The sequence below is a fragment of the Brienomyrus brachyistius genome, unplaced genomic scaffold (genome assembly GCF_023856365.1).
Source record: "Brienomyrus brachyistius isolate T26 unplaced genomic scaffold, BBRACH_0.4 scaffold27, whole genome shotgun sequence".
In the NCBI taxonomy this organism is placed as follows: Eukaryota; Metazoa; Chordata; class Actinopteri; order Osteoglossiformes; family Mormyridae; genus Brienomyrus; species Brienomyrus brachyistius.
The window spans coordinates 1,789,537-1,805,658 of record NW_026042306.1 but is presented as its reverse complement, the minus strand read 5'-3'; the positions used below and the strand labels follow the sequence as shown (position 1 = coordinate 1,805,658).

General features: G+C 41.4%; 1 protein-coding gene across 4 annotated transcripts in view; it reads right to left on the bottom strand.

Annotated features, from left to right (window-relative positions):
- The window catches only part of LOC125720869 (uncharacterized), a 99,721-nt gene extending 84,583 nt beyond the window's left edge, over window positions 1-15,138 (bottom strand). For 2 of the 4 annotated variants that reach the window (XM_048996745.1, XM_048996746.1), the window contains exons 1-2: window positions 14,973-15,124; window positions 14,382-14,723 (exon numbers count right to left, since the gene is read on the bottom strand). In XM_048996745.1, the coding sequence (XP_048852702.1) occupies window positions 14,382-14,723; window positions 14,973-15,033 (403 nt within the window). In that variant the 5' untranslated portion in view covers window positions 15,034-15,124. Of the gene's footprint in view, window positions 1-2,794; window positions 2,894-3,475; window positions 3,590-5,159; window positions 5,232-5,742; window positions 5,833-9,176; window positions 9,273-9,511; window positions 9,611-13,667; window positions 14,013-14,381; window positions 14,724-14,972 lie in introns of all 4 variants that reach the window. The other 2 variants (XM_048996742.1, XM_048996743.1) reach the window with 2 other exon arrangements.
- Window positions 15,139-16,122: the final 984 nt, after the last annotated feature.

Sequence of the window (16,122 nt, the reverse complement as noted above, 5' to 3'; positions counted from 1 at the left end):
CTCCTTCTCTGCCTCATCCTTGGCCCCCTGTAGGTGGTGTATCACATGCCTATCCCACACGTGGGAGTCTGCACCTAGTAAGTCTGGGTTGTCCAGGATCGCAGCCCGCACCCCCTCTGGAACCCCCTCCATTACAGCCCGCCGGAACCATTATCGCTGTACCCCCTCCTGTCCGGGGTGACACCCCGTTTCACTGCATCCAATCCTCCTTTCACTTATCCAGGTATTCCCTGGGGTGCATGGTTTTATCCCACGCCAGCTTCAGGATGCCTGCTCTAGTTGGAGGAGGAAACATTTCTCTAATGGCGTTTCCAATGCGTAGTACTACAGCTGTTAAGCTAATGTCATCAGGATGCGTCAGTGTCCCTGCCCTCTTACCTTGGAATGACACGCACCCTCGCTCTCTCCCTCTTCATCGAGGGCAAAGCCCTGAGCCCTCACCCTTTCCTCGAAGAGTGAGGTTTCCCATTTTAGTGCCACCTCTATTCTGGCTATCCGCTCCTCTAACTGGTCCGCAAGGGCTCTGTCCTCTGGATCGTCCTTCCATACCCCCATAACGTGACCCCACATTTCCACCTTTCTACCATCCTCTTGTTTCCCTGCTTTGGTCCCTGCCCACCGACCGGGCGAATCTACTCCCCCTTGTTTCTCTAACTGCTCTCTCCTTACTCAAGCTTCCAATGCCACCTGGTCCTGTCTGCCTTTTCCTTTTTCCTCATCATCCCCGCCTGATGCCTCTGTTTAGCCGCCTTGTCCCTAAGAATAGCGTGCTCCCTTTTTTTTTTCTATGTCACAGTAACTCGCCCAAGGACTGTCTATCTTCTGGCTGATACCCCGCGCCCCGAACCACAGTACACATCCTGTCTTTTGCTGTGGCTACCGCCCTATCTCTCTCCTTCTCCTTTGCTGCCTTTGACACCGCTACTCCTATGACTTGCATTTGCCTTGATAGGGGCTTCCATGCCCCTTTCTTGACTGGGGGAGCCAGGCCCCCGTTGACCACTTTCCTATGGAAATACATCCTCATACATTCTGGCTCGTCCATCTCCCTTTGCAAAACCGTACACTCGGGGCTAGGGTTAATCCAACCACACTTTCTACACCCGCTTTTTACGGGTGGAATATCCAACTAACACACCACCAATACATAGACTGACACGCAACACAAGATAACACAAAATGACACTATTACACTTTTTGGTACTTTGAGACCCCTGGTCTCGGGACTCCAACCTGGTGCTTTGAGGATTTTAACCTCGGGACTCCAACCCGGTGCTTTGAGGGCTCTATACCTCGGGACTCCAACCCGTTTTAGAGAGGCGGAACCTTATTCCTCTAGCCAAACTAGCATTTGTGGGTCCTGAATTCCCCGGGACTCACTGGGACCCTAACCCAGTGTTTCTATTCGCTCGTCAGCGAATAGTGGGGCTGCCACACCAAGGACACCACAGTGGGACTCTAACCCACCGTCCTGGGACTCCAACCCAGCCTTAATATTATTTTACCCAACCTCATCCGCCGCCTCAATTTACTGACGGCCCTGATGGACACTTCGGACTACTTTATTTAGCATAGCCAATGTGCAGATTTTGATATAACAGGCTCTGCTTACCTTTTGTTAGTGGCGCCTGCAGCCTTCCGTGCCCACTCAGGTCTCATCTGGTATTTGCCAAATGCCGACCTCTATCTCATCCCTGACGAGCCCCCAAATTGTTGGAGTACGCCGACTCCACCGGGTCCGTAGATGAGAAGAGATCACCCGGAGGTGTGGATGAGTCGTCCAATAACCTTTATTCCAACAGATCGATCTGGGAACCCTGCGACGCACCGTAACCTCCACAGAGTTCGACTTCCTTGTTGTTCATTGTTTGTCTTATACCCCTTCTACAAGCAGCCCCCGCCCCTGTCCGTACTTTTCCACTTTCTGGCAATTTCGCCTTATCTGGGCAACATGTAGTTCTGTATGTCCGTAGTTATTGTGTCACCTGTATATCATTTGCCTTGCAACTGTCACCGCAGCCTGCGTCAATAGATTAACTTTGGTGCGCACAGAGCCTCCCTATATGTCCTTGGTCCCCTGCAGATATCGCTCTCCACAACACACATGATCTCAATCAATTTTATCCAATAACTGGAGTATTTACTTTAAAATTATGTTGAAAAAACAAAATTGCGATTTACTGCATTTATTTTAGCAGCACAACAATTGGGGTCTGTGTTATTCTGATTCATTAGTCAATCATCTCACTTTAACATAGTTGAGGGCGAATTAGTCAGGACATGCTTTGGTCTGGCTCCAGAGTAGGGCCAGTCTGACGTGTTTTCAGAGCGGCAATTTATGCATACATGCACGGTCCAATTCATGAATTTATGCCAAAACTTCCTGCAAGGGATGTCTTCAACATTATGTTATTTTGATAAGATATTCATCTTAAAATTTACATTAGAAAAGTGCTTAGGTTCTTACAATAATTTCATTGCTTCAAAGAAAATGTGTATTAGCCTAAAAAACTATGAAATGTAGTTTTTTAAATGTTCAAATGGTGATTCCCATTTAGTCACATCAGTTACTAATAGAAAAAAAGCAAATAGGCGGTTACATTTTTGATAAATAGTAATGTCAAATTGGAACCGTGATGTAGACTTGAAACTAGACTGACTCTAATTTTGTCATTGTGAACATCTCTGTCTTTTACATTACAATATAGAAAATAAGCTCCTCTACATAATGCCTTTTTAGATATCTTCAGATTGTAAAACAAACAGATATTTATGAACATGGAAACATACTTACTTGCAAATGAAATATAGATAATCAGAAGAACAGCTATGCCGCCCAGCACTTTCTTAATTGTGCTCAGTGTTATGTTCCCCTGAAGAAAAACGTAGCCAACTGAAATGAGGTAAGAACAGGATTAGGCTGCGAGAAGTTCATGCTAGGCACATGTACATACTGTAGGTTAGGGTGTGTCCAGATCATAGAAGTGTAAGATGGGACATCTGAAACTACCCTAGTTTACGGTGTAAATGTAGACTAGTGGGGTCTGAATGAAAGATCTAAGGATCTATGAATTTGCAGTAGTTAACAAAGTCACTTGTATCTGTACATCTCCATACAGATTCTCATTTCTCAAGTTAACCTAATTGGATGGGAGAATAATATCATATGGTTGACATGATGTATCAAGAGTATACATATGTGGGTAATTATTATGTTCGGGGGGGGGGGGGGGGGGGTCCAGAATTAACCACAGGTGACCAGGTTTACATTACAAGCCTCATTGCTTAATTCCAATTTTTTTGGAACCACATTGTCCACAGAGTTTGGATCTGATTTCCCTATTTTGACGATTCACATTCATAATTGCAAGTGACCTGAATCATTAGTTTTTCAGGGTTATTTAATTGTGTTTTACATCTGTTTAAAGAAACATTTCTGTAGCTAATTCTGCCCCTGACCACTAAAAGTACTTACCTTGCAAAGAAACTATAAAGATCATTGTAGCTATAAATACACCAACAACATATCCAAATGCTACTTTCACAGCGGTATATGTGGAATAATTTGTTGTAAACTCAATGATTGCAACTGAAAAGAAGTAAGAGCAGAGTCAGTCATGACAAAATACATGGCACAAAAACAGATGCTCAGTGGTCCTATATAATGCAGTTTAAAATGGGTTATAAAAGTAATGCTTCTTATTCAATGCTGCAAATTATACTTTCAAACACCTATAGAGTGACTGTAAGTAAGAAATAGTTGGATAGTCCACTTACACAAGGTATAGAGAGTATTTGTAGTATTTCAACAGTTATTAGTTGACAGTCAACAATTCATATAACATCGACTGAGCAGTTAAATTCAATTAAATTATTTTAGAAATATAAAGGTATGTTCATGATGTCACGTTCAGCGTGACTGGGTGATCGCTCGGACAGGCAGGCTGGCAAGGATCGAGCAAACAGGCAGAATACGGGGCAAAACAAGGGGTTTAATCAAAAGGCGGGGATCAGGATACATCAGACGCCAACTAACATCAATGACAGACATCGAACTCTGATAAGACAAGGACTCAAATAGACAGGACTGATTGAAAGTAAACGGACACAGCTGGGTACAATCAGGGAAGCACACGTGGGTAAGCAGGGGGAGTGGCACACACGAGGAGCGGACAAGCCGGGCATGACACATGATTTATATGTTTCATGAATTATATGAGGGGAGGCATGGTGGTGCAGTGGTTAGCACTGTTGCCTCACACCTCTGGGACCCGGGTTTGAGTCTCCGCCTGGGTCACATGTGTGTGGAGTTTGCATGTTCTCCCCATGTCGTCGTGGGGTTTCCTCCGGGTACTCCGGTTTCCCCCCACAGTCCAAAAACATGCTGAGGCTGATTGGAGTTGCTAAATTGCCCATAGGTGCGCATGTGTGAGTGAATGGTGTGTGAGTGTGCCCTGCGATGGGCTGGCCCCCCATCCAGGGTTGTTCCCTGCCTCGTGCCCATTGCTTCCGGGATAGGCTCCGGACCCCCCGTGACCCAGTAGGATAAGCGGTTTGGAAAATGGATGGATGGATGGATGGAATTATATGAATTCTTCATATCCTTCTAATACGAGGTCCTGCGTCACTTGTGTGAAAAGGTGTGCCCTTTCTTTCGTCATTTTTTTTGGAGCCTTTCAAAGACTTGCTGATCATGTTTTTTAAACTCGATATATATGGGTTTTTCAATCAGCTCGGGCACGCACAATCATTTCGGATGAATGGATCCAGCAAGACTAATCTACTACACAGCTGTCTTTGAAAAAACGACTTTTCCCAGATGAGTTTCACCGGCATTAACACATCCAAGATGAGGCGTCTGATCTCACATGATTTAAGCGACGTACGGAAAATATCCCCCACTACTGGTGAACCGATTAGCTAATTTTGTTCTAATTCTGATGTCTTTGTTTTAATAAGTGTTGTTCTTCACCTTTTTTAATTTTATAGGGCCCTGGTGTCTCCAATGGGAACCGAGCCCTGATTTTAAAGCCTGTAGTCATGAAGCACAACAGGCATGCGGATGTCTGTTGCTATAGATGCACCGCAGCATATTTTACCAGTTACTGCTGGTTTATTCTTGTTTTAGTGCTGCCTAGTAAGCACACTTAAAAACTTACATGTGCATATATAAATGATAAAGATTCCACTTCCTAGTCTGTGAGCCCGATCTTTAATCGTCCTTGCTATACCTGTAAAACAGGGAGTTTTATAATGAAATTATGCAGGAATGTCATATCCCGCACTTAACATCACGGGTCACCTAATTACCCCTAATTAATGGTAAAACAATTAGTGCTGTCAGAGAGCTTTCAAATTTACATTTCCATCCATTAAAGGTTTCATCAAAACATGTATCAATCACATCTAATAAAAAATATAACAGCTTAAGACATACAAAACATTTTCTGTTGCAATTAAAATTTTTGTTTAAATGATTTGATAGTAATTATTTAATAATAATCTTACTCTGCAACACAGAAATAGAGAAATGCAGGGTGGCCCACATAAATTAGCCCCACACATAAATTCTATTTGTTAAAATGTAGGGGTACTTACAGTATGTGGGTCACCCTGTGTTAATTCTTCTGCATTTCTAAATTTTCGCCATTTTCTTAGTAAACATATTGCTTGTCAGCATTTATCAGTGTATGCAGGAAATATAAGGAAACCATGGAAACAAATGAAAGTATGTAAACATACCAGTAAATAAATCTTTTGGCATCAAATGAAACAACATGAGGACATTCAGCAGACTGATGGCGGTACAAGTAACAGCCTCTTCTGTGGATCCTGAGAAGAAAATTGTCATATTAGGCAACATTGAGGGAAACTTTTCCTATTACAATATCTACAGACACATCAAAAAATTGTTCTCTAGTCCAGCATGCCAGTTTTTCCTGTTTGAATCTCTTTTCAAAATTTTCATCTGCTGAATGTTCCGGTAGATTTTGCTTTATCTACAATAGACAGTTTGTTGGTCTTTGTTTTAGAAGCATGTATAACACATGGGTAACCTACGCTCTGACAGTGCTGCAGAGTTAACCTTCCCTGCCTGGGGAATACGAATTTCAAATATTTTTCATATTCTCAATGTGTCACGATCGGGTTTGCGGGAAACGGCGATCGTGCAGGTCGGCAGGTAAGGAGAGGCAGGCAGGCAGGCAGTGATCAGGGCTAAACTGGGGTTTATTACGACGGGACAGGAGCTGGAAACACACACACCACACCGAATCCACAATGACGGACAAGGGGAACAGGTCAGACCAGGACTTAAATACACAAAGACTAAGCAAAGGAAGCGGACAAAGCTGGAGACGATCAGGGAAGCACACGTGGGTAATCAGGGGGCGTGGCACACACGAGGAGCGGACGAGCCAGGCATCACACAATGGTCAATGGAATCTATTTTTTAACCTCCTTCACATTAACCATGAGCATGTCTCAGGTATGGAATTTTACATAGAAACGTAGGACTTGAGGTAACCTTGTTTCACCCCATACAGTGTTACGCCCGAATAATGCTTGTGGAAGTACCCTACTGGATAAAATAACATCATGCAGCAAAATAAATAAATAGATAGATAGCTAAATAAATAAATAATCATGAACTTTTCTGTGCACTTCTATGGGTTCATTACAGTAACTAATCAATAGGATTCATGAGTGGAACATAGCCTTCAGCCAAAATAAATAAATAAATAATGCGGTAAAAAAAGTTTAAGAACAAAACAAACTGAAATATCAGTTTATTCGAGCGATAATGATGACAATGTGAACTGTTAAGATATTGATACAGACAGCAAAACTGAAACCTGTTTGGTAGCTTCTGACCTGCCCAATACCAGGTTACCCCAGTTTAAAGGTACCTGTTCATCATGATTATCTAGACTATTCATGACTGTTTGTTTATGACAGTCTGGTGGAGAAAACAGCTGGTGAAATAAACTGCTATGATGAACAGTGTTGGAAAAGTCAAATAAAACCATTTTCATGTGACAATAATTGGCAGCCTGTCACTGCAAATGACATGTGGCCTTCAGGTACTGCCTCAGGTAAGTGGCTAAATCAGTACAGCAATAGCTCCACAAACCAGATGCTGTGGACACCCATTTTTTTCAAAGCTATGAATGTTGTTTTTGACTCATTAAGAAACACCTGCATTTCACTGACAACAAAGACTATGTTAACGTCTATGTTAAAGTCATCTGTGTGTATATATATTTTTTATATTCTAGACAATCATGATGACTGTCAAGGGGGAGGAATACTTTTGCAAGTCGCTGTATTACTGCCCCCTCATCATTTTCCAAGACAGTAGCAGGCCAGCACTGTAGGTTTCACCTTTCACAGTTGGTTGGTTTGGGCTACTGTGTGATGATGGTTTGCGTATGTAGCATAATTGTTAATTTGAATTATTCAACATATACCGCTGTGAAAGTAGCATTTGGATACGTTGAATAATTTGAATTTCTTCAGATAATAAATTACATCACCACATGATAATAATTTGAATGCCTTTATAGAAGGAGTTTCCCAGCCCTAGCCTACAATGACACAATGGGCAGCATCAAACATGCAAATGAGGTACTTACATTGTACACGCACAAGCGACAAAAATGTTTGCTTGAACAGTGCCTAAGGAACACATTTGTCCTATACAAGAAGAATGCTGAAAAGCTATAAGGCGGCTGGCCCCCCATCCTGGGTTGTTTCCTGCTTCATGCCCAATGCTTCCGGGATAGGCTCCGGACCCCCCATGACCCAGTAGGATAAGCGGTTTGGAGAATGGATGGATGGATGCTTTGCACAAATTCTCAAATGGTACTTCTCACAACCACATATATAAATCTGCGCACCCTTAAGTCAGTTTCTCACAACAGAATGTAATTTCACATTGTTTTCATTAATTTACAAATGATTTAGTTTCAGCTCTCATAGAATTTAGTCCAAAAATCTGTTGTATTAGTCATGTTGCCAAAACGATACCATAACTGTGATAACATCCCAGCAGATCATATGTGATGTAGATGAAAATATGTGGACAAACAAGCAGGAGCAACAGGACAACCTAAGACACTGTGCGATCCCATGTGTAACTACAGGCTGCATAAAGGTGAGGGCAACAGCAGATAATCAAAAGTCTTACTTTATGACTGCATTAGTAACGTGAGCTGTATGAGCTGTATGAGCTGCACACGTCACACATTTACTAAGGAGATCCCTGGCCCCTCCTGGAGATGTGGCCACCAATTTTCACTATACTTCACTATGTAACCCTGTGAGAGATGGTATTAAGACTTATTTATTTTATGTATCTGCTTCATTGCTTAAATTAAGTTTTTTGTAAATTTGGGTTACCCCAGAATTTAAGGGGTTAAATTCTGTTTCGGGCAGATGTGTCTCTGGTCATGTGAGAGGGGAGGAGAATAACGGCGGGAAAGGAGGGTCGGACAAAGGACCCCGGAGGAGCAAGGTGAAGAGTGTGTGCGCAGGAGACGGACAGTTTCCAGCTACGGAAAAAAAGGGATGGACCGGCTTATCTGAGAGCCTACTCCCAGGAGTTGCCCCGAAGGAGATAATCCGGACAGCGCCCCAAGTTACCGGAGAAGCCTGGGGTTCCTCCGGCACCGAATAAGCGCCGACTCACCGCGCCAAACACAGAAACAGGCCTGCAGCGATTTTTTTTTCCATTTTCCCTTTTTGTCTTATTCCATGGACACAGGGCGGCATGTTTATTTTTGTGCTTTTGAAATACTCAGTTATTTGTAATCATTGGGGTTGGGATATGTATCTATATTGCTTTGCTTGATATATATATATATATATATATATATATATATATATATATATATATATATATATATATATATATATATATATATATATATATATTTTTTTTTTTTTTTTTTTCTGTTTTTATTAACTTCAGGGTGTTTGCATTCAGTCAATTGTTAACTGTGTTATCTTAGAGTTTTGGATGGTAAGGAGGGCGACAGAAACAACAAGCCGGTGTGGGACGCACCCAGGGCCCCTTTCCTATAATTGCAGTGTGCAGGGAAAGGGTGCTACACTTATAAATACTGCCACCCTATTGTACATAAATCAGTTAGTATATCCACATTTTATAAACTCACCTTCAGTTACACCCCACAGGATGAACGCTATGAAAACCATGAAGGATGGAACTGTGATGTATAAACAGTGATACAACAGAGGTTGTTTGCATTCACCTATAAACAAAAAGTATACAAAAACTTAACCACATTCGATTTAACATCAGATGAGAGAGTTCATTCAAACTTCAACATTTGCATTTAGCAAGTGAGCCCCTCCAGCATAAGTGGTAATTAGAAACGGAGTCAATTTTAAATGATAGTAGAGAGATTCCATAGTAATTCAGCAGATCTTTGACCGGTGATTTACTGGCTGGATTTGGAATTAAGGCCAAATATGAATTAAAGTCACTTACCTGGTAGTTTTAAATGCCTTAGAGAGAAAGCTGTGATTAGCACTACAGGCGTAACAGCAAAACACAGCACTAAAATCAACCAGTGCAGGGATGAATAGCCTAAAAAAAAAATCAAATTTCATTAAGCATTTTTCAAAAACACATGTTGCTTAGCATACTGTACTTTAACTGACACAAAAGATATGTAACTTGAGCATAAGCAACTCATGCAACCCGTCAAGTCATTTCCTAAATTGAAGCACAAATCTTCACCTTCCTCAGATGAGTGTTATTTCAGAGATATTTTCACCTCATACTGAAAAAAGACATTTTAGTACCCAAAGGAAAATGATTTTAAGTGTATTTTGACATTAAAGTTATAGAGAGAATCCTCAAGATCAGGGGACACAAAAACAGAGCAAATGGATAACAGGAATGATAGACACAAATCAGTCGGTAACAAAAGTTAAGGTCAGGAAGCCAGAATATCTGTCCTAGAACTAAGCAGTAAAGCAGACATCAAAGAAGTGGCATTCAAACTGAACAGGAAGGGTAGCAGGGAAAAACATCCTCACTAAACCCAAAGAAGGAGCAGCAGGCACACAGGGAGCAATCAAGACCGTTCAGTAGAAGCTCATAACAACAGCACAGTGCAATTCAGTGTGGAAACCAGAAAGAGGAGTGCGACAGAACTGAGCTAATACTCAGGAGAGGAACACCTGACAAAGGGAAGTAGCTCAGTCCAGCCTCAGAGTTATGTACAATTATTAACAGTAACTGCACTTTATTCCAGTGAAATTCATTCTGCAGTTCTAACATGAAGTAAAAATAAAAAAATATGACATGAAATCAACAATGTACCTATTTAAATACAGGATACAATAGAAATATAGTGCTCACAGGAACACTTAGCTCACTAAAATGCTGCAACTTTATTGGTTTTATAATAAAAATCATTTGATTATTTGCAAAAATATATCACATTAGAAACAGCCAGAGATGTTAACTAAAAGATTAATTTCATGAAATTAGTTGTAAAAGAGCTTATAAAAAGTGTAAGATCTTTTATAAAGAAATATATGTTCTTTATTTTTTAAAAATTTTACATAAAAATATAGGTAATTTTTTTTTTGCATATTACTTATTTTTAATAGCCTCAAATAGTGGCATGGAATGTCCAAGTTTCTTGGTGCTTTCAGTACTGAGGCTTATCCAGGCTTGTTTTGCCTTCTCTTTCAGCTCAGACTGAAAGAAACCATTACAATGCATTACAAAGGTATTTATAGTGTAGGATCACACATGCACATATCACAGAGATTAAATTCCAGGTGGCCTGAGACAAGGCCTACCCTGGTACGAGAGGTACTTGCTGGCCTAGGCAGCAAAGGGGGGTCCGTGACCCCCCCCCCCCCACACACACACAGATAACAAGGGAGGCCAACACTCCAACTTTTATTGCCCAAAGATTTAGGGACCTACAGACAGCAGAGTGGACCTCAAGGACAGGGGTCCCTCGACTTGGCACACGACCCCCTTCCTAGACATTCTGCCTTACATACCACTCACCCAACAGACCAACATCTTTAAGAAGGTTTCTTTTAAGTTTGGCTTTTGTATATCTGTATACTTATTTACTCATGACTACTAGTCTCAATATACAGAGTTTGTATGTGTGCTAACTTTCAGAGATTCTTTCTTTGTTTGACAAACCCCTCCTTTCTCTTGCACATTCCTCAGTGGCCTTATCTGATCTTTGTGGCCGTCAGCAAGCTCTTTGTGTTCTACCATCCTACAGTATATTAACAGAACTAAATTAAGGTGTATATTACCCATTCTGGGGAGAAGATCAATTGCAATAATTCAGACCAAGCAAAATATGTTGTTCCCAGATGTGCAATTTAATTTGGTATTACCACAGACTAACAGCCACGTCTATCTAAAGGTAAGATGTGCTGTTTGAATGTGAATATGTCTGTATAAAGTGTAACATCTGTTGAGGTGCAACCCAAACCACCTATACCATATACTGATGTGAGTCAGTGACATTCAAGATATAAGTAATTGTTAATAAATTATTATAGACGGTATGAAGTGTGAACCGCTAGGCTGGTATGGCATGTTTGGTATCAAACTGATGGAAAATCACTCCTGATTCCAAATCTGGTCAGTGGTTACCATGAAAATGGATATATCAAAAGTTACACCAACTTAACGAAAATCATCAATAAAGGGGGAATCAGTCTAGTGGTAAATCTCAAAAGGACTGATACAAACCCCCTTCTGAAAGCCCGCCAAATGGATGTTCTTCCATTGGTGCAGCTTTCGAATTCCTGGTCATTCCTATTGATGAACTTTAGACTATAAAACCTGGCACTTCAGAACAAAGCTAGGAGGAGAAACAGAAGACTATCAGCCTGAAGGGAGAGGGGAGAGCAGAAAGACCATCAGCCTGAAGAGATTGGTGGAGAACATCAGCCCAGGAGAAGAGAAGCCCACAAGAAGCCCTCCAGAAGCCTGAAGACCCAGCTGGACAGAGAACTGCAACCAAGACAAAGCTTCACAAGGAGAGAGAATCAAAGGGGCTCCACTCCAACAAGTGCTGCAAACGCCGCGCCTCCCTGAGTGCCATCAGCCTCTGCAACCAACTGCCAAGACCCCCCCCCCCACTCTGCAACCAAGTAAACCAACTTCCTTTCATTTCTAACAACCTAAGCGGTTCTGTGAACCTGCTATATGACTTTAGGGTCATGTTTCCACAAACTGCTTGCTTTGCAGAACAGTATTTCCCTTTTAAGGTTACTCATTTAAATCTGGTCATTGCATTTCCATAATTACATTGTTTGCGTCTATTCCGTTATTTCGTGTTTATTGTTTGTATTAGGTCTAATGTCTGTCTTATGTTAGTTGTAGGAATAAATGTATGTCTTTTACACAACTTCAGCCTCCGTCATTGAGTGCTCACAATAGTCCCTGCCTCTGTGCGATCTGGCTACTACGCTCTGAAGCCTCAAACTCGCCTGAAATATCGCGAGACTCTCTCTCATCGGCCGTGAGGGGAGCTTCGCTACCGATCGTTTACATTACCTGGTGACGCAGCTCGCTGGATGAGCCTTCTAACCCAGGTTATTAAGCGATACTGGTTATTAATGAATCCCATTTAAGTCTCACATTAACAGACTCACAGGGATTCACAATTGAGTTTGGAGGAGCCGACCATTCGGCATAACAATTGGTTAATAATCCGCATTAAATAATAATTAATTAAAAGTTAATTAATTTCAAAGCATATTGGTGGAGATATTCAAATTTACCTGAGCTAATAATTCCTACAATAGTGCATTACAGAGGAGTTTCATAAAGCATTCATTATGTATAATACACATGGCTATGTGTTATGCCTTTTGATAAATACTTATAGGAATGGTTATAATGCTTTATGAATGCATCATTGTTACGAATGTTTATAAATTACTAACAATGTGGCGAAAGTGTTACAAAAAAAAAATACATTTCCGAAGGAATATTCAGTATTTAGGCTTATTTAATTTTGTGTGCATTTAAGCCTCTTAGAGTACAGAACACTCATTATCAGATTCAAAACACTGATGCTCGCATACAAAGCCAAAAATCCTCTGGCACCATCCTACCTAAAGGACCTCATCACACCCCGCACTACACCACGATCTCTCCGATCCTCCAGCACTGCAAGACTGGTCCCACCTCCCCTCAAGGCACAAGGAAGACACACATCTCGGCTCTTCTCTGTCCTGGCACCTAATTGGTGGAATGAACTCCCCCTAGATGTCCGAACAGCTGAATCCTTGAATGTTTTCAAGCGACGACTCAAAACATTCCTATTTCAGAAATACCTGACGTAGTACTTCAGTACTCTTACTCGGCTCTTCTCTGGTGTGTGTGTGTGTGTTTAAAAAAAATAATAATTCTGCACTTCTCAACGGAGTTTTCAGACAGATGGTATTCATAGCTTGAGCTAGCATCAGAAATTCATCGCAGAGTCTTATGTAAAGCACTTATGTAAGTCGCTCTGGCTAAGGGCGTCTGCCAAATCCTGCAAATGTAAATGTAATCTGTCTATAGCAGACTCTAATAAAAATTAAATCAATCACAAAACATAATGTTGAGAAACATATTAAAACAATTTCCTCTGGTGGCTTACCCAGTGGTGATATCCTGACTGTTGTATTGGCAGAATCAGTATTTGTGTGGACTTCACACATGAAATCTCCATTGTCTTCAGTCCTGACTTTCCACAGTTTCATTGAGAAATTTCCTTTGGGAATTTCCTCAATGAAGAATTCAGCTCTTCCAGAGTATCTCTCAGGCTGAGACTCCGGTCTGATCTCTCCATCATAAAGAAGGACCAAGATGTCATCGTCTGTTTTTCTCCATTCCACATAAAGCTCTGTCACATTAACATGGGTGTCCACAGAGCAGCTAAGAGTCACATCCTCTCCAGCATCTGCATAGACAGCCTGATCTGCACCAGTCACCACCAGTCGCTCTGGAACAAGAACAGGAAGATTCGTAAATCTGATCTTTTTTGTTTTGCCAAAGAGCACAAGATTTTTCATCTCTTGTAGTAATAAATATCAGATTGATTAGGGTGAGTGTGAGCAGTGTGACACGTAGGGCTGTACATATTGTTTAATAAACAATTAGTAAATGTGTTCAGGACCCTTGCAAACAGGTGTGTGATGATACTGAGTGGCTTGGATATATTGAAATATATTGGTGCTTTTTTCTTTACTTGGTACTCTACTGTAACTTGCAACATTAAGTCATAAGTGCTGCAAAGCTAAACTCGGACAAACCGGCAATTTTTGAAAATCACCCAGATGACTGGACAGGAGCCTAAGTTGGACTAACTTACCTACTTGCTGTATTGCCACCCACTTTTCATGGTGTTCCTGCTCTGTATAAACCACACACTTGTACACTCCTGCATCTGCAGTCCTCACACCCTCAAGCAGCAGAGAGAAGTTGCCTTTGGGGATTTCCTGAGAGAAGTGCGCTCTGCCCCTGTATGCGTCCCCCTGTGATTCAGGTCTGCTCTGACCCCCCTGGAATAGGTGCACGATGGTGTCTGAGTCAGTCCTCCTCCAGTCCACCTCCAGCTCCTCCAAAGGCAGGGGTCTGTCCGCAAGGCAGGGCAGCAGTACAGCTCCTCCCAGCCGGGCTGTTAGAGGACCAGCAGAGCCGAGCAGCTGGAAACCTGCAACAGCAGCACTATATGTAAAATATCTACCATCTACTTTTAGATGGCAAATAACAGACAAATCATCGATTATAAATTATCTACGCATAAGCATATATTTCCACGATAATTAGTACACCAAAGTACTTTTCTTAAAACCGTCTTAATCATGACCCTTAAATATTATATGACCAGCATACGAATACAGTAGGTAAGAGGATGTACTATCATACGAGTTACATGGTACATAATTTGTGTGATACATACCGTCAGTGCTAACGACCATCCCGAAAAAGATCAAAGCAAGGACGAGACTTCTGATCTTCATTCCCAGCTGAATAGTTATTCTGATTATGTTCGCAAATTATCGTTTCTATACGACATGAAAAAAAAACGTAATATTTTAAACATAAATACGCTTGCCTTAACACAGTTATATCTCTATAGCTAATGCTGTCTTTCTGACCACACTTTCGGCTTCAGTTTTGATTGTACTTTCACCTATTACCTAACACGCGCCGTTAAACAAAGGGGAGGGAACTTACAAACAAAAATCTTAAATAACCAGCCGGCCCACCTCTACATCGAACGCAGATATTACTATAGCCTTACATCGAGTTACGCCTGATCGAGTCACGTATGATCGCATTTACGTCCAGAGTCCATAGTAAATAATGCACATTAATTAAGAGATGTATAAAAGCGGACGTAGTAGGACATTACTGGGTGTATCATTTTTTTATTATAAAGTGCTGTGATTTTTATGCATTTATTATTTTTCACTGTAGAGTACTATAGTTTGACTCCGGTGGTCCAGCTGTTACGGGACATTCAGGACGCCCGTGTTCCCCCTGCAGCACGCGGATTTGAAATCATGACGTCACCCGCTACGCTGTTCCCGTGCACTCTACTCTTCTAGAGCAGGGGTGGCTAATCTTATCCAGAAAGTGAAAGTGTGTATGCAGGTTTCCTCAAACAGGTAAACATGTTTTGTGTTTCTTGTCTGTCTGTTGCCTGCCGGTCTGTCTGTCAATATACTTTGGATTTGGAATTTATACATATGTTCATTAAAAACGTTTTGATGTGTAAATGGTTAATTTATTTGTGTTTTCATTTACATATGTGATTGAAGTGTTCTCATAATTTTTTTACCTATTTGAGGAACATCTGATTTATATATATTATATGTGGCGAGTGGTGGCGAGTGTAATACTGCCAAATAGCACCAAACAATGGTACCAATAGCCACACGTTAGTCCGACTACGCCACCCCAGGTATTACACCCAGAGAAAGTTCAAATCGCCCTACCCCCGGGCAAAGGCACACTGGTCCGTTCACCCTAAACAGCGGAGAGACGTTGTTCCAAACACACACTTTTATTACACAATAAAACCATAAAAAGATTAGTACATCAAC